Source organism: Crinia signifera, chromosome 6, assembly GCF_055691185.1.
Source record: "Crinia signifera chromosome 6, ASM5569118v1, whole genome shotgun sequence".
Taxonomy (NCBI): Eukaryota; Metazoa; Chordata; class Amphibia; order Anura; family Myobatrachidae; genus Crinia; species Crinia signifera.
In genome coordinates this window covers 43731430-43755036 of record NC_139222.1, presented here as the reverse complement: position 1 = coordinate 43755036, position 23607 = coordinate 43731430, and the positions used below count along the sequence as shown (strand labels likewise).

Genomic DNA, 23607 nt, shown 5'->3' with positions numbered 1-23607 from the left:
AGAGGACGGCGGGGCTTAGACATGACGTCACTGTAAGAGGCTGCTGCTGGACTGGTCTACAGGAACATGGCCGCGGTCTCCTGCACTAGGTGTATAAGAGGGAAGAAGGAAGAAGCGAGTGCCAATTGCCCCTTACTTCCGGTTTGTGCGTTCCACCTTCACGCTGGTAATTCAAGTTCCGTGTCCGTCGAGATCAGGTAATGGTGTCTATACAGGTGTGGAGCAGCCTGTGGTGTCCTATTATTATATAGGGGATCTGTTATTATTATAGAGCGGTTAAAGCACGAGGCTGAAGTTGGCATCTTATTCGGCCAGCTTCTTATTCACTTCTTATTCGAGCTCCAGTTTCTTATTCAGGACAATCACTTTCACAAGGGTTAATGAGTCTTGGACCACAAATTTTACACCAGAAATCCACACAGGGGGGTCAGGTACATATGCAATTTATTTTGACCAACAAGAATTTGGGCAGAAATAGGGCACTAAAGTGGGCATGGGTCCCAGATTTCATCATTTTGAATAAGTAGCTGGTGTCCTGCAAGGGTTAAACAGCATTGGTCAACAAATATTTCATTTGAAAGCCACACAGGGGGGCCACTTACATATGACCCACTTGCCATTTCTTTTGACCAACATGGATTTTGGCAGAAATCTGGTACTAAAGTGGGCATGGGTCTCAGATTTTATCATTTTGAATAAGTAGCTGGGGTCCTGCAGGGGTTAAACAGCGTTGGTCAAAAAATATTACACTTGAAATCCACACAGGGGGGTCACGTACATATGACCCATTTGCCATTTCTTTTGACCATCAAGGATTTTGGCAGAAATCGGGCACTGAAGTGGGCATTGGTGCAAGATGTCATCATTTTGAATAAGTAGCTGGTGTTCTGCAAGGGTTAAACAGCGTTGGTCAAAACATATTACACTTGAGACCCGCACAGGGGGGTCACGTACATATGACCCACTTGCAATTTCTCTTGACCAACATGGATTTGGGCAGAAATCAGGTACTAAAGTGGGCATGGGTCCCAGATTTCATCATCTCTTATATATTTGGCTACATCCAGGGCTATTTTTCGGCCGGAACGCCGTTCCTGAAGCTCTTCTGCAAAATGACGTCAGCAGGAACGACGTTCCGGGACGTCTGCAGCCTGCCCTGCTCTGATGCGCCGCTCTGTTCTGAGAGGAGAGAGAGAGCACTGCGCATCTCTCCCTACCTTATCTGTGTCCCTGCTGTCATCAGCGCCGGCCGACCCTGAGGCTGAAAACGTGTATGTGAGAGGAGAGGAGGCCAGGCGAGCAAATACCAGCAGCAGCTCAACACGTGGTGGAGCTGCGGCTGGAAAGACAGCAGGGGGTGCCGCAGGAGGAGTGGGCACAACATCGAAGGAGTCCAGGGGAGTCAGAGGTGGAGGAGCAGAGAGCCCCCGCCACCCCCCTGTTGCTGCTGCTGCTTTGAGTGCGTGGCTGCTGCTGCCTGTCACACTACATACAGGCAGCAGCGTCAGCATCCTGAAGCTCCTTCCCAGCTCCCATGTCCCTCCCAAGTCCCAACCCCCCTTTAACTACATCAGTGTCAGTCTAACAGACACTGAATAGGGGGCGGAGCTACACGGGATGGGAGGGCGGAGCCACACGGGCGAGGGGGCGGAGCTACACCGGAGCATAGCTGTCCTGGCTGATGACAGGAGAGGATGAGCTGCCACAGAGTTGAAGGTAAAAAAAAAAAAAGTGTGTGAGAACAAGTAGTACTGTCAGTAAATGATGTCCAGATGGAGCCATCCTCATTGTACCTGTCCCCGGCGCGCCAATCACCGTGGTGCGCTGGGGATTCTGGCATGTGTGTGTCTTTGATGCTTGCCCGCCCCATTCCCGGCAATGGACATGCGAGTGTCCGGGACAATGAGGCTGGCTCCATCTGTAAAAGCAGCATAGTACTGTCGGCAGCTGATGTGGGCATTACATACAGGTAGCGCTACTGTCGGCAGCGAATGTGGACGTTACATATAGGCCGCGCTACTGTCGGCAACTGATGTGGACGTTACATATAGGCAGCGCTACTGTCGGCAGCGCATGTGGACGTTACATATAGGCAGCGCTACTGTCGGCAGCGGATGTGGACGTTACATATAGGCAGCGCTACTGTCAACAGCGGATGTGGGCGTTACATTTAGGCAGCGTTACATCTGTCGTCAGCTGGTGTGGGCATTACGTATAGGCAGCGCTACATCTGTCATCAGCTGGTGTGGGCATTACATATAGGCAGCACTACGTCTGTCATCAGCTGGTGTGGGCATTACGTATAGGCAGCACTACTACTGTCAGCAGCTGGTGTGGGCATTAGGAAAAAGCAGCGCTACTACTGTCAGCATCTGGTGTGGGCATTAGGAAAAAGCAGCGCTACTACTGTCAGCATCTGGTGTGGGCATTAGGTATAAGAAGCGCTACTACTGTCTGCATCTGGCGTGGGCATTAGGTATAAGAAGCGCTACTACTGTCGGCATCTGGTGTGGGCATTAGGTATAAGAAGCGCTACTACTGTCGGCATCTGGTGTGGGCATTACGCATCACTACTACTACATGCTTGCGTGTCCCATTGCTGCGAATGTGGTGCGCAAGTGTCAAGCATGCATGTCTCAGCTAATGGTTCGTCAAGACGGGCAGACATGCCGCATAGTTGGGTTGAATGAAAACGGCTCCAACTGTACTTAAAATAAATAAGTATATACTGTATATATAGTGGGGTTGTTTTCACCACCTTTAGGGGCAAAGGAATTTGATATAGATGAAGCAGAGCCACTCAGTGTACCACGCCACCACCCTGGGTCCAAGCCTCTATGCTCCTGTGTCCACGCCACCATCTATTCCCTTTAATAAAGTTGTGGCAAGCGAAGGTGATCTAGTCAGATTGATTTGGTGCTGCCCACATGAGGCCAATTCCAGAAATTTTCCAGGGCCACTTTTGTTCCCCAATCCGCCCCTGTGTGTGTCCCTGTGACATTAGCCAATCAAAGCTCGTTGGCCGGCTCCTTATTGGCTGCCGGCCCGCGAGCCAATCCAAGCTCACGTGCCGGCAGCCAATCAGGAGCCGGCCCGCGTGCTTTGATTGCCTGTCACAGGGATACACAGTGAAGGAAGTGAAGGAGAGATGCTGATGGGGTATCTGTGTAACCCGGCATCAGGCAAGCAATATGCAGTCTGCCTCCCTGCACGCAATATGCAGTCTGCCTCCCTGACAGCTGCACCTGCAGCAAGAACATCCTCCTGCACACATCCGACAGCAGGCTCCCACACACTGAGGTGAGCGGGGATGGTGGCAGTTGTGTGTTCTGGCCCTGTGGGGACATATGTGTACCTGGCATTATTGGGGCATATGTGTACCTGGCATTATTGGGGCATATGTGTATCTGCCATTATTGGGGCATATGTGTATCTGGCATTATTGGGGCATATGTGTACCTGGCATTATTGGGGCATATGTGTACCTGGCATTATTGGGGCATATGTGTATCTGGCACTATTGGGGCATATGTGTACCTGGCATTATTGGGGCATATGTGTATCTGGCACTATTGGGGCATATGTGTACCTGGCATTATTGGGGCATATGTGTATCTGGCAATATTGAGGCATATGTGTATCTGGCATTATTGTGGCAAATGTGTATCTGGTACTATGGGGGACATATGTGTATCTAGCACTGCACTGTTGGGTGGAATATGTGTATCAATCCCCCATTTTCATTGGCCACACCACATGTGGCATGTGGCCACAATCTTTTTGCATTGTGCCACGAAGTATTTTTTTAGACTTGCACCAGTGGCTTGGGGGCAACGTTTATCTGGCACTGCTGGGGGTCATTGTGAATCGGACATTACTGTGGGTATTGGGGGCATTGTGTAACTGGCACTGCTGATGGCATGTGTATATATGGCATTACCGTGGCATTATGTCTATATATGGCAATGCTGAGGGCATTATGTATTAAAAAAAAAGTTTATGCAACAATTGATGCCCCGCCCCTTTAGTAACCCCACCCACATCACCGCCCACATCTGCCCCGCCCACAGTTCCTGAACCTATTTTCCTACAAAAATAGCACTGGCTACATCTGTCACTCAAAGTGTGTCTGGAGCTATAACCCTGGGTGGAGCCACTGACTCACATGACCGAGAACCAGCCCAGTGAGCCCACAGACAGTGCCAGACACCCTCTGCCTCTCCATGTTACACAGCAAAGACACAGCTACACACCAGACACACCAGGTGAGCGCCCCACACCTCCATACCTTCCAACATGACCCTCTCCAGGAGGGACAGAATGCTCTGTTTGTGGACTTCCATCTTAATTTATGATTGTCATCACCTGTCATTTTAAACAGGGTAATTGATAAGAAAGGTGTTTAAGCACAGGTGATGGTAATCCATAAATTAAGAAGAAAGTCCAGAAACAGAGCAATGTGTCCCTCCTGGAGAGGGTCATGTTGGGTATGCACCTCCCTCCCACCCCCCCCACCCCCTTTCACGGCATCCCCACGATTAAATGGCACATGCAAAACAGTGACATGGCTATGGTCGACAATGAAAAAGGTTGACTAGATTTATTTTTCACTTTTTCAATGTTTTCATATTCATTCTCATGTGTCGACATGGACACCAATGAAGTGCCACACTTATGTCAACATTTACATGTGTTGACCTTTCTGTGTTGATTTTATTCTTGTGGCGATTCGCGGCACCCCCCGCGACCCCCCTCCCGCGGTTTGCAGCACACCCCCCGCAATTCGCGGCACCCCCGGTGACTCCCGCGATTCGCGGCCCCACCCCGTGACACCCCCCCCTCCTGCAATTCGTGGCACCCCGCGACCCCCCCTCCCACGATTCGCGGTGCCCCTCACGACCCCCCCTACCGTGATTCCCCACCCCTGACCCCCCCCCCCTCCTGTCATTGCGGCAACCCCCCGCGACCCACCCTCCCGCGATTCACTGCAACCCCCCTCGCCCCCCCATCCCACGATTCGCGGCACCCCCCCCCCCCCCCACGACCCATCCTCCCGCAATTCACGGCATCCACCCACGACCCCTCCTCCCGTGATTCGCAGACACCCCTCACCTCCTCCCTCCCCCCCTACCCCCGCGCGTGATTCATGGCAACCCCAGGATTAAATGGCACATGCAAAACACTGGCACGGCTATGGTCGACAATGAAAAAGGTTGACATGAGTTTTTGAAGATTTATTTTTCTTTTTTTGAATGTTTTCATATTCATTCTCATGTATCGACATGGACACCAATGAAGTGCCACACTTATGTCAACACTTACATGTGTTGAACTTTCTGTGTTGATTTTTTCTTGTAGCAATTTTTTTCCAGTGACAACTATGAACTATGTGCACGTCAACCTACACATCATCAACCAATTCTTTGTATAATATATAACACCTGTTCTGTTTTACTGTAGGTGTTTTAAGTCAGACCTTTTACTGCTACTATTACTGTTTATGTAAATGCATTCTGAATGACAGCAACATCCTACCATCCTTCTACAAGAATCTATAACCAACTAGGTGATTCATCGCGCCCCGTGCCCCCCCCCCCCCCTCCCGCAATTCACGCCCCCTTCCACGCTTTGCGGACCCCCGCCCTCTCCCGCGATTCGCCGACACCTGCGCCCCCTCCCTCCCTTGATTCACAGCACACCCCGCGCCCCTCCTGCAATTCACGGCACCCCTAAGCCCCTCTTTAGTCCCCCGTATACTCACACACCCCTATCACTACCCAGCTTCCTGCTTTCCTGAACCGTAACTTCCACCACTGGGGAGTCGCTCATGCTGTTTGGCCCACATGCCCCTATCATGCCTCATAGCCCAGCCTCCTGCTCTCATGCACCCGAACTCCCACCCAGTAGGAGGAGACACTGGCTAAGGGCCACCATCCTGTACTGCCACGCTGGACCCTCACCCACTGGCAGAAGCTGCACAGTATCTCCCACCCTCCTCTTTAGTCCCCCTTATGCCCACACACCCCTATCGCTACCCAGCCTCCTGTTTTCCTGTGTCGTGACCTCCGCCAGTGGGGAGCTGCTGACTCAGAAACACCCTACTATACTATTGCACACACACACCTAAACAACATGCACACACAGCCCCCCCCCCCACATGTCACTGTACCATCCACACTATCAATGTACATCTTACTCTGTAACCGCTTTTTAATTAAACAAAACAATACACACCCCCTTCCACATCATATGCTCTCTATTTAACACATTTCACCTATAACTCAAGTTGCAATACAGGGCATCTGTCATACAATTCTAACCATCTTTCTCATATACAAATGTTCACAAATTAAGGGGGCGCAGCCCCTTACGACGGTGTGAAGAGCGTCCTGCAAGGGTTAAACAGCGTTGGTCAAACAGTATGACATTTGAAACCCACAGAGGGGGGTAACGTACATATCACATACCAAAAATTTTCTTTGACCTTCAGGCATTGTGGCATGAAAATAGGCAGTAAAGTTGGCATGGGCAACAGATTTGGTAGCTGTAGTTTGCAAGGGTTAAACACGTCTGGTCAAATAATGTATACCATACACTAATGTATTATCAGTTTAAATTTGATATACTTTAATATAAATCAGTGGTGCAAGTAATGGGGTACCGCGTGGTACGGCGTATCTGTAAGAAATATATTGCAGATCGCCGTACCACTTCCCCCCCCGACCCGCAGCCGATGCTTTTGCATGCCGGCTCAGCTGACAGAACGGAAGCGATATGACAGCCGGGCAGAGAGTGGTGGGCTGCCCGGCTGTCTTCTGAGCAGGTCCATGGCTATTTGAAATATCGCCAGCCAATAGGAGATCGCGGCCCGGCAGCCATTCAGGAGCAGCTCCTATTGGCTGGTGACCCGGCGCTATATTTCAAATAACCATGGACCTGATCAGAAGACATCCTGGCTCGTGACATGCCCGGCTCGTCAATCACGAGCCAATCGGAGCTGCCGGCACGTCATTTTAAATAGCTGCGCCGTGGAGTCGCAGACGGATGGACCTGCTCTAAGAGAGACATCCGGGTTTCCACTGCTCTTCCAAGGGGAGACCTGTGGAAGCAAATTATACTCACAGGGCTCACGGGACTGATCCATGCAGGTTTCTGCCAAATACGAGAAGAAAAAATTGATATAGAAATCTATATCAATTCTAAAGGCGCTTTATATGAGTGTGCTTGGCTTAAGCAGCAATCTATACACAGGAGGAGTCACCTCCAGTACAATATACAAAAGGAAAGAAAGTGGGCGATTGCGCTAATTAATGATAAAAATTGAATAGAAAAATACTTGGATTAAGTAGAAATGGTCAGGTGTGGATAATAAAATATATTTAATTATGACATATAGATAATATATAAAAAGGAAATTGTTGGCAGGGAATAAAAAAATTGTAAAAAATGGACACTGAATCAATAGTCACCCTTGTTTGGAGAGGAGTGTGCCAGTCCATTAAGGGAATTATCCCAGATGTTTTATGGAGAGTCCAGGAAATATTGTAATCCAGACAGTTGGGAAACACTCCAGTGCTGTTGCCCCTTTGGTATCCACGAATTGTAACCGGGCTTCCTTTAGGAGGTGGCGTGCCTCCAAGATGGTAACTTTGCCACGGATGGTGGTAAGAAGGGCCAGTCCACTTGTAGTTGTGTATGAGTGTCCCAAATGAGGGCAATAGATAGTCTCCAACTCCAAATATATGTGACTGGGGTGCTGGTGATCAGGGTCCCATTATAAAAGTTACCATCTTGGAGGCACGCCACCTCCTAAAGGAAGCCCGGTTACAATTCGTGGATACCAAAGGGGCAACAGCACTGGAGTGTTTCCCAACTGTCTGGATTACAATATTTCCTGGACTCTCCATAAAACATCTGGGATAATTCCCTTAATGGACTGGCACACTCCTCTCCAAACAAGGGTGACTGTTGATTCAGTGTCCATTTTTTACAATTTTTTTATTCCTTGCCAACGATTTCCTTTTTATATATTATCTATATGTCATAATTAAATATATTTTATTATCCACACCTGACCATTTCTACTTAATCCAAGTATTTTTCTATTCAATTGTTTATCATTAATTAGCGCAATTGCCCACTTTCTTTCCTTTTCTGCCAAATACGGCAGGAAAATGAAGTGTATTTTCCTGGCGTATTTGGTCGGCAATTAACGGCCGTTTACCGCTAATTAGCGGCCGTATTTTTATGTAATTAGTAAATTAGGAATCACCATTCATTTCAAGGGTGATTCCTATTCATATTTTCCGATGGCGTATACATTCGTATTTGTAAATACAAATATGAATGTAGGGCGCTCTTGGGTATCAGGATGAAAAAAGTTTTATTAAACACACAATGTTAAAAAGGTATACATAAATAATAGACAATAATGCATGAGAAACACACAAAAAATTAATAAATAAAAATAAAAAATAAAAAAGCACCAAAAAATTCAGTAGAAAGAATTGCAGTGGATAATATAAATATAGAATATAAAATATGAACTGAGCAATTAGTAAGTATCAGCACATCCAACTAAGCGTATTCCACCAATGTAATTTCTTCTTAGCCCTTTGTTGGGGTCTAGCAGGTGGATATATGCGAATATATGGAGTACAGTTCCTTAATTAAGGCTTAAATGTCCAGTTATTTGGCTGAGACCGATTTGGTATAAAAGTAGCTAGTGTGCACACTAAGTGAAGTTTGCAGATATAGCTTGGCAAAACGTCAGTATAATAGAAACGGATGAAGGAACAAGGACTTCTGTTTTAAATAGCAGCGTGATGAAAACAGTGTCCGTCCTGTCCCTTTGCAAGTTCTTACCAGTCGTTGTCTGCTGGTTTTTTCACAGACTTGCGCTGGAAGGATATGTCAGCACCGCAGCGCCCAAGACACTACTCTGAAGTGCACAATGGTGATCCTAAAGGGATGCTAGTGATAGGATTAGAACACATCAAAATAACAAGCCGGGGCGGGGACCGTTACAGGACTCTGTGTAAGCAAGAGGCGGCATGGATCCTGAAACTACAGTCCCTTAAACCCCAAGGCTTGAATGAAAACATCGATTTAGAGTTCATTTAAAGTTAATATTCACCATTGGGCATACTTTCATTAAAATCTTGGGTTTTCTCCTTTGAAGCGCATCCTCCGGAATCTCCTTTCTAGTTTGAAATCCTTCTTTATCCCGTACAGCCCCTTCTTTTCCCTTCTGTATTTATTCGCTTGATGAATTTAAATTAATATATATACAGTAATAAACCAATTTTTTGTGATCCCACCCATTCCCCTCCCTTTCGACATGTGCGCACATATGTGTGTGTGTATGATATGCACGCACATATGTATGGGCGCAGCAATTGAGATATCGGATGATCAGATATCTGTACATATCTCTCCAATATAGTAAAAATTGGATCCCTTTCATCGTATCCACGTAATGCTAAACTTGAACACACATGACTGTATCTGCTTTATCCGTTTATCTGTTTATAACATATGTGCGATTGGTTGTATTATATTAATCAGTCTTGATTCTAACAGATTATTCTGCAATAACTACAATTTATTTAGTGTGTCTGATATTCCCCAATTAATATTGATCTATCTTATTTTGAGAATGGTTCGGGGACTGTCAGATGCTAAATTAACTGGTTACCGTTAGGGGTTTATTTAATAAAACAAATTAGCTAAATGCGTGATGCTAATAACCAATGACCCGTAATTGGATGTACAGTGACTAAATAATGTGTATTAAAGTGGGTCCCTTTTTAAAAATAAAAAAATAAAAAATGTCCCTGAACAAATGTGTACACACAGCCCGTCGACATTATAAAATGCAAATGGACTGCAAACACAAGAATTATTGATATGTTTGGTTTTATACATGTATGTATATCCATATATTTGGATAGGGGATATACCACATAAGTCTGTCCGCAATAGCCAAAAAAGATGAAGCCTATACAGAGGCATATGCATGAAGGATGAATTATTTGTTCCTATATTTTTTAGATTATTGTTCTTTATATGTATGTCTTTTATATATATTTTTTGTATACTTTATTATATATAATTTTTTATTAATGAATTAATTCTTAAAGAAATTGCATTCCTTATGTATTGCTACATCTACAAGCTCACCAGCAGTGAATAAGTATATTTATTTGAGACCACACAAGTATCTGTGCAACTTCCATGTGAGAGGGAGAATCTTGCTGGGAGAATCACAGTTTGAGAGATCACACAGGTGATCACGTAATGAGAGACACCTGAGCTTAATAGAGACCAGCATTTAAGCAGACCAGAGTGGATACCCCTCACACTTGGTTGACAAAGCCGCCCAGTGCGCGGCGAAACGCGTTCCAGCTTATTCAAGGAAGGACGCTCTCCTTACTACAACACCTGCCAGACGCTGAGCCGATTGTTTACACTCCCTCCAAGCCGCTAATACATCATTATCCACGGACGCTGTGGCAGAGCGCCGTGTGAGCCTCCAAGCGGAGAAGGCTGCAGGAGGAAGCGGCTATTGCTACAACCAAATACCGGCTGACCGGCAACACTCAATTCTAAGCCGAGCGGAGAGCAGAGAGAGCGGGCGCTGCGGTGCCATATCCTTCCAGCGCAAGTCTGTGAAAAAAACAGCAGACAACGACTGGTAAGAACTTGCAAAGGGACAGGACGGACACTGTTTTCATCACGCTGCTATTTAAAACAGAAGTCCTTGTTCCTTCATCCGTTTCTATTATACTGACGTTTTGCCAAGCTATATCTGCAAACTTCACTTAGTGTGCACACTAGCTACTTTTATACCAAATCGGTCTCAGCCAAATAACTGGACATTTAAGCCTTAATTAAGGAACTGTACTCCATATATTCGCATATATCCACCTGCTAGACCCCAACAAAGGGCTAAGAAGAAATTACATTGGTGGAATACGCTTAGTTGGATGTGCTGATACTTACTAATTGCTCAGTTCATATTTTATATTCTATATTTATATTATCCACTGCAATTCTTTCTACTGAATTTTTTGGTGCTTTTTTATTTTTTATTTTTATTTATTAATTTTTTGTGTGTTTCTCATGCATTATTGTCTATTATTTATGTATACCTTTTTAACATTGTGTGTTTAATAAAACTTTTTTCATCCTGATACCCAAGAGCGCCCTACATCTTTGTTTGTATTTCTGTAATTTGGGAGGTTGGCAACCCTCTTACGTGGAGGCTGCTGGGTATCAAGTTACACCCCAGTCATCTCCAGCGCCTAAGGCACACTTTCCCTTACAAATATGAATGTGCCATAAATGCGAATACAAATTTACGTATTTTCAGGATAGTAAATCCTGAAAATACGTAAACTCCTAAAAACTCGTATTTTACTATACAAATTTTTTAGGTGTATTAGCCTTAGTAAATTTCCACCATTATGTCCCTCACGGTATTGCACACTTTACATTATGCCCCACACCAGTGCTTAAAGTGGTCCTGGTGATGTGGTGGAACACACTTCCCCACCGTGTTTGTCACCCACTGCAATCTCTAAATTTATGCCCTATCTTACATACCTGTGAAAAGAATAATGTGGGCCACATAATGCCACCCTTAAATGCATATTATGCCCCACAGTGCAAAACAACCCAATACCCCAAAAAACAGGATAGTGTGCACCAAAGACGCGCCGCAAAAATTGAGGGCATGGCTTTGTACAAGGGGATTATGCATACCGTAATGCCCATTACACAGTATGCCACACATAGTAATGCCCATTGCACAATATGTCACACACGGTAGTGCCTCTTACATATTATGCCACATTAGTGCCACTTACCTACATGCTCATTGGGTTTTCTGGCACGATGCTCATTGCTAGAGTTTTCTTGCATAATGCCAGGGGTTACATGCTCAGTGCCAGGGTTTACATGCTGAGTGCCAGGGGTTTCTTGCTCAATGCCAGGGTTTTATGCACTGTACCATGGGTCACATGCACAGTGCCAGAGGTAACATGCACAGTGCCAGGGGTTAAATACATTGCGCCACTGTGTGGTAAAGGTGACAGCCGGCAGAGCAGTGGAAACCCGGATGTCTCTCTTAGAGCAGGTCCATCCGTCTGCGAGTCCACGGCGCAGCTATTTAAAATTACGTGCAGGCAGGTCCGATTGGCTCGTGATTCACGAGCCGGACATGTCACGAGCCAGGATGTCTTCTGATCAGGTCCATGGTTATTTGAAATATAGCGCCTGGTCACCAGCCAATAGGAGCCGCTCCTGATTGGCTGCCGGGCCGCAAGCTATTATTGGCTGGCGATATTTCGAATAGCCGTGGACCTGCTCAGAAGACAGCCGGGCAGCCCACCACTCTCTGCCCAGCTGTCATATCGCTTTCGTTCTGTCAGCTGAGCCGGCATGCAAAAGCATCGGCTGCGGGTCGGGGGGAAGTGGTACGGCGACCTGCAATATATTTCTTACAGGTATGCCGCAATACACCGTACCCCCTTACTTGCACCACTGATTTATATTAAAGTATATCAAATTTAAACTGATTATACACTAATGTATGGTATACATTATTTAACCAGACCTGTTTAACCCTTGCAAACTACAGCTACTTTGTCCATTCAAACAAATCTGTTGCCCATGCCAACCTGATGCCAAAATGCCTGTAGGTCAAAAAAAATTTTTGGTGTGTGATATGTACGTGACCCCCTGTGCGGGTTTCAAGTGTCATACTGTTTGACCAACGCTGTTTAAGCCTTATTCAAAATAATGATATATGGGACCCATGCCTATTGTATCACCCGATTTCTGCCCAAATCCTTGTTGGTCAAAAGAATTTGCAAGTGGGTCATATGTATCTGACCCCCCTGTGTGGCTTTCAAGTGAAATATTTGTTGACCAACGCTGTTTAACCCTTGCAGGACACCAGCTACTTATTCAAAATGATGAAATCTGGGACCTATGCCCACTTTAGTGCCCTATTTCTGCTCAAATCCTTGTTGGTCAAAATAAATTGCAAGTGGGTCATATGTAAGTGACCCCCCTGTGTTGATTTCTGGTGTAAAATTTGTGGTCCAAGACTCATTAACCCTTGTGAAAGTGATTGTCCCGAATAAGAAGCTAGAGCTCGAATAAGAAGTGAATAAGAAGCTGGCCGAATAAGAAGCCAACTTCAGCCTCGTCAAATTCCAGCTCTAGTTTTCTTTTTACTTTACTCATTGCTCGCGAATGTTTGTGCAACCCCGCCCGCTGCACTCAAGTTTTTTCCTCTTGCACTCAAGAGGAAAAAAGCAGCGCCTCTCCCATTGGTTGCCTGCGGGCCCCACCCCGCTCCGCTCCGATGACGGACAGCTCGGGCAGCGCGTGTTGTGGGCGGATGTTTATATTCAAAGGGAGCAGCGCGGAAGTCAGCGGCGCCAGGTACGTAGTGAGTGGGGCTGGAGGGAGGGGCTGCTGCTGCATCACCGTTATCGGCGGGTCACTCACTGCTCTGGTGGGTGAGCACAGGTAGCGGGTTCCGGCATAACGCCGCAGTTATAGGGACATTGCGTGTATGACTCAGGGACTCCATGCTGCAGGGACTCCATGCTGTCTCTGGGTATTAAAAGGGTGGGGACGTTGCCTGTAGCAACCAATCAGCGTCTACCTCATTTTATAGAATGCAATTCGTAAATGCTAGCCAGAAGAGGATTGGTTGGTTGCTGTGGGCGATTTCCTAAGTCTTTTGCTGAAAGGTTGTTGCATCTCTGCTCATTAAGGGGTGTGTAATGTATATCCCATTGCTGCCTCTTATTTGGATAGGGGGGCACCTGGGTAAACCGATTATAATTAGGGCTGGACATCGGCACATCCCTCATAGATGGTTGCCATCATTGGCTTTTAAAGCAGGTACCATTGATGGTTATAAAACATTCTACCACCCACCATCGATGGTATTGATTTGCCGCACATGCGCAGAGCAACGGGACTGGCCAGGATGTGCGCGCAGGCGCAGAAGAAACGTTTTAACTATCCATCCAGTTTAAGGTTCTTCTGCGCATGCCCAAAACATCGAGCACTAGGTCCCAACCGTCGATGTTTTGGGAATATGGAAAGTCGATGACCATCCCTTATAATGTAGCACACACGTATACTGCAGCACAGTGCGGAGAGTGTGTCAGTCATTCACCCCAATCCCTGCGCCAGTGGCACTTCTGCTCTTTGGGGGGAAGTCAGTTGATACAGAACTGATTTGCCCGGCTGAACTGCAGTGGGATCTCGCCCAAGTATTTGCTACCCCATAGGATAGGAGGCGTTTTGGGGTAAAACGGGGAAGTATTGTCTGGGCAGAGGGGGCGAGTTGGGCTGGCATTGCTAGGGTTTAAATGCTGCTGCACTTTATCGGGCGATTGAATGACCCCCTATGGGGGTCTATGTACTTTGGAGAAAGATAAAGTCCCACCCAGTCAGCTCCTGTCATGTTACAGGCTGAAAAATTAGAAGATCTGTTTGGCTGGTACTTTATATCTCACCAAGGCTCATGAAATAAACCTCATTATCTTCACTTCATCTCTCCCTAAAGCTAAGCACATGACCCCTCTTTTCCCGGTCACATAAACACTGATACCCTATTGTTCTATTCTTTTGGTTGAAGACATATCTGTTTATCTTGCTGTCCCTCTCTGTTTCCTGATGTTACCGTCCCCCTTCCCTGATGGGCTGCTATGTGGACTGTGCGCTTTGTTTCCTGATGTTTCCGCCCCCTTCCCTGATAGGCTGCTATGTGGACTGTGCGCTCTGATTCCTAATGTTACCGTCCTTCCTTCCCTGATAGGCTGCTATGTGGACTGTGCGCTCTGATTCCTGATGTTTTCGCCCCCTTCCCTGATAGGCTGCTATGTGGACTGTGCGCTCTGTTTCCTGATGTTACCGCCCCCTTCCCTGATGGGCTGCTATGTGGACTGTGCGCTCTGATTCCTGATGTTACCGCCCCCCTTCCCTGATAGGCTGCAATGAGGACTGTGCGGTCTGATTCCTGATGTTACCGCCCCCCTTCCCTGATAGGCTGCAATGAGGACTGTGCGTTCTGATTCCTGATGGTACCGACCCCCTTCCCTGATAGGCTGCAATGTGGACTGTGCGCTGCGATTCCTGTATATCTGCTTTCTGCGGCTGGGTGATGGTAACTGTTTCAGTTTTTTTTTTATTTTATATCCTTTTTATAGTAACTTTATAATGACCTGAGAAGGTTCCACCCTGCTGCCGTCACTCATTACAGCCCATCGTCACTAATGGTTGGAGGATCATGGGGCGCAGCAGCCCAGTGTTCAGGTCAGGTCTCAGGCCAAGCCGTGGTATAGATTGCGTGGCTGCAGCCCCAGTTCATCCAGACCATGATATTATAGTTAGAGGTAGGGATGGACATCTGAAGCCCCCCATCAAATGATGGCTGGGATTCTACCATTTAAACTTTCAATGTGATGGTAACTAACCATCGCATCAAAAATATTCGATGGTGAAAATAAGTTATATGACTAGCGCATGCGCAAAAGTCTGAGCTGGTATAAAGTTCTGTGACCTCACTGTCTCCTCTGAATCCTCCTGATGGTGTGTCTGTGGCGTGTTCTGTGTGTGAGTGACTGCTCTTGCTGCAGAGTGAAGTCTGTGATCTGATTGGTTCTCGGAGTCAGTGTGGGCCCTGTTGCCTATCAGCAATCCTACAGAGGGGCGGAGACTAAGCCGGCTCCTGACTGAAGCAGAGAGTCACACAGCTACCAAGGAACCTAGGAAGTTTCCCTGAAACAGACACCGCTATTGGGAATTAGAAAAAACAAGCCACCATTGGAACACCATCAAATGATTAGCATTCGATGGCGACAAACGATGAAAGGGCACCATTAAATGCCAAAAACACTACCATTGGAAGAAAAACATTGATGTTTCTGAAATATAGACCATCGATGTCCATCCCTAATTAGAGGTCTATCCAGGGTTGACTTATTCAATCTTCCGGGCATTACAGTAGCTGTATAAACTTATATATAACATTGTTTATTATCATTTAGATGGCACCACAGGATTGGCAGCGCCCAATTACAGAGTACATAACTATTCAAAGCTTCAAGACCATATATAACTAATACAGGGTCAGGATTCCGGTGTTCAGTATACCAATGCCAGCATCCCAACTGCCCTCACAATACCATTGCCAGTCCTCCAAATTCATTAGGATCCCCCTCTGTAAGAATGCGGGGCTAACTAGTGGCCAGCTGAGGAAGGGGAGTGGGTGGTTAGGTTTAGGTACTAGTGGGGGGAAGGGGACATAAGGTTAGGCTTACGTGGTGGGGTGCAGGGGTTAGGCACTAGAAGTTAGGGTCCGGAGGGGGGGGCACTAGCAGTGAGAGTACAGGGGGTGGGGGTTGGATACTAGCAGGGAGGGTTTGGGGGGTAGGGGAGACGATTAGGGTGCCTTCCGAGCCCTTGTTGGCATTTCCACTATCGAGCTGTAGGGGTTTCTATTATGACTGCCGGAATACTAAACGCTGTTCTGGTGTAGGTATCCCATGTAATGCCATTGGTGGGAGAATGGATAGAAGAGCACATGAGGAGAGAGGGCCCTGCTTGTGAGAGCGTGCGCCTCATACATACAGGGGATATAACTCTGCAATGTGACTGGATACTTACTGCATGGGACACCCCAGGCAGGGAGGAGGAACTGTTGTGGTTTCTATTATGACTGCCGGAATACTAAACGCCGTTCTGGTGTAGGTATCCCAAGTAATGCCATTGGCGGGAGAATGGATAGAAGAGCACATGAGGAGAGAGGGCCCTGCTTGTGAGAGCGTGCGCCTCATACATACAGGGGATATAACTCTGCAATGTGACTGGATACAAGTGCATGGGACACCACAGGCAGAGAGGAGGAACTGCAGGGGTTTTGAAAGACTCAAGGTGCTAAAATGAACACTAGATGACATTGAAAGTAATTTGCAATTTGGGCCCGATTCCGCCTTGGGCTGAGAAATCGTCCCAAATCACATGTGTATGACCATACAGTCGGAGGTCAGACCTGCAGAACATAAGATGAATTGGAATCTGACCTGTCAGGGGCTCATGGCGGGTGCTTTCTAGCATCGGTGACGTATAGTGTACGAGTGCCTCCATACGTATGTGCCAGCAGGTCTGACCTCCGAGCAGGAGATTTGAAAGAAGAAGAAAAAAAAACATTGAAAAGAATGGGGGCTGCTGATTGGCTGAGAGAGCTAATCAGTGCTCGCCCATTCTTCTGAACGGTTTTCTTTCTTTTCTTTTTTTATTCTCCTGCCCCCACTGCAATACATGCGATCAATGTAAAATATGGCTTCCAAAAGTTCCAAAATCGCATGTGAGCCTCCTGGGGAGCTGCCAGGTGGACCACGGGGGTATTGGATGCATCTTCTCCCCTCGGAGAAGTAGCACAGGGGGTTATTTTGGTTCATTCTTTCTTAGATGGACAAAACCATGTGCCCTGCAGGTGGGGCAGATGTAACATGTGCAGAGAGAATTAGATTTGGGTGGGGTTTTACTTCAAAGTGAGATCTATATTGCAGTGTAAAAATAAAGCAGTCCGTATTTTCCCTGCACTGAAACAAAATAACTCACCCAAATCTAATTCTCTCTGCACATGTTACATCTGCCCCACCTGCAGTGCACATGGTTTTGTCCATCTAAGAAGGAATTTGTCAGAAAGAATGAACGGGAATAACCCCCACAGTGTGTGGGAGCCTATCATCCTACTTAAAACTTACTATAATTAACTGTAATGGGACCTCTCATCCCCAATGGCATAGCCTCCACTGTGGGTATTTGTCACTAACTATTTATATTTTCATCCAGTCAGCCTGGCACTCATTGGAAGTGAAAGCAATTACCCGGGTGCCTTCTGGAGGATCATGTAGTCACTGGCACATACACAGGCAGCGGCACTACATGGGATTTTTCGAAGTGCTTTTAATATCCCGATGTTTCGGGGTGTGAAAACCCAATTTTCAAGGTGTACATAAACGGTTTATGTACACCATGAAAACAGGGTTTTTAACACCCCGAAACATCGGGATATTAAAAGCACTCTGAAAAATCCCATGGAGTGCCGCTGCCCAGCACTGACGTCATGGGTTCCATTCCCACCATGGCCCTAACTGTGTGGAGTTTGTATATTCTCCCCGTGCTTGGGTGGGTTTACTCACACACAATATGAAAGTGTGGCGGTGACATCTTAGACGTTCCACTGCATTAAGTATTACTAGGGTGTTGTACTCATGGACATCCTTCATTTTTGTGAATGGCACACTCTGTGACCCCCTCCCCTTCCCCAGGTCCATGCAGACTAGGCTAGAGCCGGCTCTGATTAAAATCCACACCTCTCTTTTTAATTTCATTAACATGTAAGCTATGAGCGTTAATGCAGACTCTGGACCTGTAACGGTGAAATAGCCTATTATACTGTGCATTAACTCTTAACGAATAGTAGTGTAAGATTAAATAGAACTCTTCCTTTTCAATTTACTGGTTAAACACTATTAATGTTGTGCCGCCTCTGGCCTCCAGGTGTCACTATAACCCTGCTACTGTATATACAGCAATGGGGCGATTGTCCTACCATAACCACAAAGTGTGTGAATGCAGTAACACCTATTCCTGCCAGTCAGTGCTGCTGATGTCTCACCTAGTCACCTGCATTAATGTTATTTATATAAGCGCTGACATTATATGCATTGGTACTTATATGTTAGTTGGGCGCCCAATTAGCATACGTACGGTAACTTAGGAATATCACATGGCATGGGCCATTTTACGGGCGATGCAATGCGATTTTTCTATGTAATTTATTCACTGCTCTCTTAGCCCCGGGGGATCGCATTGCACCTCCCGTAAAATCGTATGTGATTTTATAGGGTGTACGATGCCATTACATTAGGTATACAATAGCATTGTATGACATACAATGAGGTTTTAGGCACCCCACCCCCCCACTATCCACGCCACCCCGAAGCGTGGCGAGCGCAGCGGAACGTGTCCTCCGACCTTTTCATACCACCACGTTGGCGTTGAGTTGATTTTATATAGTGTGTCGAGTCACCGAGCCCGAAGCGCGGCGAGCGCGCGCGGATTACTTTACATATATTCCGCACCCACTAGGCACGATTCGGGCTCGACGTGGATAGTGGGGGTATGAAAAGGTCGGAGGATGCGTTCCGCCGCCGCTCGCCACGCTTCGGGGTGGCGTGGATAGGGGTGGGGTGCCTAAAACATCATTGTATATCATACAATGATATTATTGCATAGCTCATTTAATGGCATCGCACACCCTATAAAATCGCATGCGATTTTGCGGTAGATGCGATTCCCGGGGTCTAAGAGCAGTGAATAAATTACATAGGAGCATCGCATCGCACGGCCCTTAAAATGGCCCATGCGATGCAATGCGATTTTCCTACGCAGAATAGCCCACTAAGCAAATAGCTTAGTGGGCGCCCAACTAACATATAAGTACCTATGCATTATATTACATTTGCATTAGTCCCCCCTGGAGTCACTTACAGTATAAATTAGTGTAGGATTCGCTGATTTGAATTCTCCTATCCTGGTAACTATGAAGTGAGTTACGTTTGGAATTTATGTTTTTAGTTTGAGTTAGACCCCAGGGACCCTGGTGGTTGAATAGATTTATCCAGCGTTCTGTATATTAATCGCCGGGGTGATAGCGATGAGCTATCGCTATGGTGGATCAATCTGGTGAGATCGCTTAGAAAATGCCCAGGGATTGCAACGTGTGTAGGCACCATTAGGGTACATTATGCTTTCTATAGATTTTATGACCAATTGATGCTGTTTTGCAGTGTTATTTTTTTATTTTTTTAATCATTGTAACGCAGATCAGACCGTGCTTCACATTAGAGCAATCCTTCCAGAAAGAAATACCAATCAGTGACGCAGAGGAAGATTCCCCTGGAAACGTGAGCTTGCATTCCAATGTACGTCCGCTACTTGTGAGATGTGTCATTGCTGGTATGACCGTAGTCCCCTGTTTGTGTTACCGGTAGCTGAGAGCAGCAGTACTGCGAGTAAGGGAGCGCCGTGCTTTGGGGAAAGGTTCATACATGTGTTAGGCACACGTTCTCTTCTGGAACCAAAATATGACAAACGTATTAAACTCCTGATTGATTGCGCTCCTGTTGTTCCAAATCCATTCCAATCTGTTCAGTTACCATTGTCGGATGCTGCTAACGGACGTCTGTTTCTCCATTGGCTGCGTTCTCGTTTTGTTTATTTATTTCGCACCCGTTGCTTTTTATTAATAGGGCGTTTGCAGATTTTCTACATTTATTTTGTGAGTTGTAATTGCACTGAATGTTTTAATTGAGCTTGCAGATCAGATTGTAGATCTTTTCCCATACACTGCAGATCATTTCTCCGCAGTCTAAGGTTCCAGACCATCGAATGCCAGATAATCGGTGGTGTGCTACGTGAAAGTCTTCCAAAATAGAATCTGCACTTTGTAAAAAAAAAAATTATAATTTTTATTTTTAAATAATTTTTATATTGACTGTGCATTAGATGCTCCCCCATTTCCACAGGGCATATGCAACTGCCCCCCCCCCCCTCCCCAATCAGCTCTGGTTTTAGAAGATAAGCTTTAAATGTGCTATCAAGCTATCCCATAAATTGTTTGTTTCTGCAGAGTGCTGCACCATAGTCCTAAAAATGAAAAAGAAAGTGTCTGAAGCCAGTGTTAACTGCAGGAAGTCCAACAATCCTCAGCGGGTGTCTGCAGCCTCGGCTGGTACATCTCAGGGTAAAAGGAAGCGTCTCTTTTTTTATTTTATTTTTTAAGGAATAAATAACGAAAGCTAAAGAATATGCGTGGGACTGAGCTCGCTGTGGTGACCAGTAATGTGTCCAACGCTTGTCCACAGAATGTTCGCTGCATTTATTGTATTGGATAATGGGTTAGAGAAGTCCAAAAAAGGGAGACTGTTAAACTCTGTTCTTTGTCTTTTATCTAATTTAAACCAGACACGAGCCAGAGAGTGCCACCGCCCATACGGAGGCGGTACCGCGCAGGTACTCGGGCACTGATGGAAATACGCAAGTACCAGAAATCAACGGAGCTGCTGATCAGGAAGGCTCCGTTCTACCGCCTGGTGAGATGGTGTTGCCTGTTCTGCATCTAACAGTTCCCCCTCTGTGCTCTGCTAGTAATGTCTGCTTTTTCTGTTTTAGGTGAGAGAGGTCTGCATGGAGTATTCCCACGGAGTGCCGCTCAGCTGGCAAAGCCAAGCGCTGATGGCATTGCAGGAGGTAAGGCTTCTTAGCGGCGTAACCGCTCGCTGCATTCTGTTTGGGATAATCTTAGAATTATGTCTTGTACTAAGATCTGATGCGGCCATGTATACCTCACCCATATCCTGGCCTTGTTCTGCTCTGTATACCCCATCACGTGTCACTAGAATCAGCGCTAATGCTCGATCTCCATCATAGCCATCGGTTGCGATTCAGAATGGTTTAAAGCACCAGCCAACAAGCTGAAACGTAATCAGGCTGGCCGTCTGCTTCACACACCTGAGTACAACGGGGATCTGCGATGCCTTCAAACTTACAGCGGCGCGCCCATGTTTTGCAGAACAGTGCCGAGTTTCACCCTCTAAACATCGCAGCATGTCGGCAATCCTGCAGCCAATAGGGGGGGCTGTGAGCGACATCCCAGAATTGGGTCTGTGTGCAAATAGGCACATACAGATGGGGCATGGCTCATCTTTGCAGGGGATGGCGATGACACAAGGGGTGAGATTTAATAGGATGAGAGATTCAGAAAGTGAGAGATTTGGTAAGAAATCTCCAGCTTTTTTAAAGCGGCAATCATTTACACTGCAGAACCCAAGATACCTCCTACAGCAATACAATTAGTATTCTCTAAACCGCACAATCGAGGAAATTACACAATGAAGGATAAAGGCGCAAAGCTGAGGTAAAAAAGTAGCAACACAAAGTGCAAGTACGCACCACTGGGATTGGGCTGTACGTGTGAGGGAATATCTGTGTGAATGAATGATTAATAGCGGCCTGCAGAATGTATGGGGAAGTAAGATCTGTTTGCTCTGCTTGACCATGTATTGCCTCTCAAATTCTCTGTCTGTAACTATTTTTTCCTATCTATGAATCGTATTAGTGATAAGGGCCTAATTCATCATGAATCGCTGATCTGAGAAGTAGGTATCCGCCACCCAGGAAGAGGAAACACCCCGGTTATGGCTATTCCCCCCCCCCCCCAATCTATATGCCAGGACAGGGCCAACCTGTGGCTCTCCAGATGTTGTGAAACTACAAATCCCAGCATGCCTTGCCACAGTTTTACCACTCCCTTATAGCAAAACTGTAGTAAGGCATGATGGGATTTGTAGTTTGACAACATCTGGAGAGCCACAGGTTGGCCAGGCCTGCGTATACGCAAATTCCGGAACATGGAAGAGACTAATCTGTGACTGACACAGGCTGAACGAGTCCAGTCCTGATGTCACAGACCTGCATTTTTTTTTCAGACACATCCAGAAATAGTCTGGTTTCCACCCCAAAACAGCAGCTTACCGACGGTCAATATCCAGCTGCATTGTGTTTACGATCTATACGTGTTTTCTGACGCTATTTTTCCTTGCGCATTGTGTACGGTCTGAATGCGCAGTCCCATCATCACTCTGTGAATAAGTAGCGATTCATACTGACTTAAGCCCGAAGTCCCTTTTCCTGTGTAAACCTCCGGTTTCAGTGTAACATCTCTTTCTTAGGCAGCTGAGGCTTACCTGGTGAGGCTTTTCGAAGACGCTTACCTGTGCAGTGTCCATGCACGGAGGGTCACGCTGCACGTGAATGACATTCAGCTCGCACGGCGAATTAGAGGGTGCCACCTCGGACTCGGATAGCACGATATTGAAGTTTTCCGTTTTACATTTGTTGTCGTTGGTATTTTATTCCCAGTTTTATACACCGTTGGAGGAGGTCATTTATGACCTCAGATAATCCTGTTGCAGAGCACAGACATTAAAGCTCTGGGTTTTTGTCACATTGACATGGAAGTTGACTGTTATTCTGCAAATTTATATGGTTATTACTTGTTTTTTTTAACCTGTCAATAAAAATGTTTAAAAAAAAAATAAAAGTATATAGAAAGAAGCAATGAAGCATAATCTTATGAAGCATCTCCCTTGTGTATCAACATTTTAAATGCTTATGTCTGAACATAATCGTCCATCAGCCCCCCTACATAGAAACGATATCCGAATGATAGGTTGACATTTGAAAATGTCAAGATGAGTTTTTCACATTTTTTTTTCCTTTTGATGGGACTTTTCCCATGCCGAAGCACGCCCCGTGAAACGATTGGGGTCCGTGTTGACATCGACACTAATAAATTGCGAAAAACTCACGTCGACTTTTTAATGTCAACCTTTGGTTTACATTGCCATTGCACCTGTCGACATATTGACTTTTGACCGAGACACTATCGACCCTTTGGTCCACACCCCATAGAAACCTAGAATGTAATGGCAGATCAAAACC

At 46.2% G+C, this 23607-nt stretch overlaps 1 protein-coding gene across 1 annotated transcript; it reads left to right on the top strand.

Annotated features, from left to right (window-relative positions):
* The first annotated feature begins 101 nt into the window (after positions 1-101).
* LOC146007601 (histone H3-like centromeric protein A) lies at positions 102-23223 on the top strand. The gene is made up of 5 exons (XM_083146080.1): positions 102-197; positions 20735-20848; positions 21070-21197; positions 21277-21354; positions 22836-23223. Exons 2-5 carry the CDS (start codon positions 20758-20760, stop codon positions 22968-22970), a joined length of 432 nt encoding a protein of 143 aa, XP_083002206.1. The 5' UTR covers positions 102-197; positions 20735-20757; the 3' UTR covers positions 22971-23223.
* Positions 23224-23607: the final 384 nt, after the last annotated feature.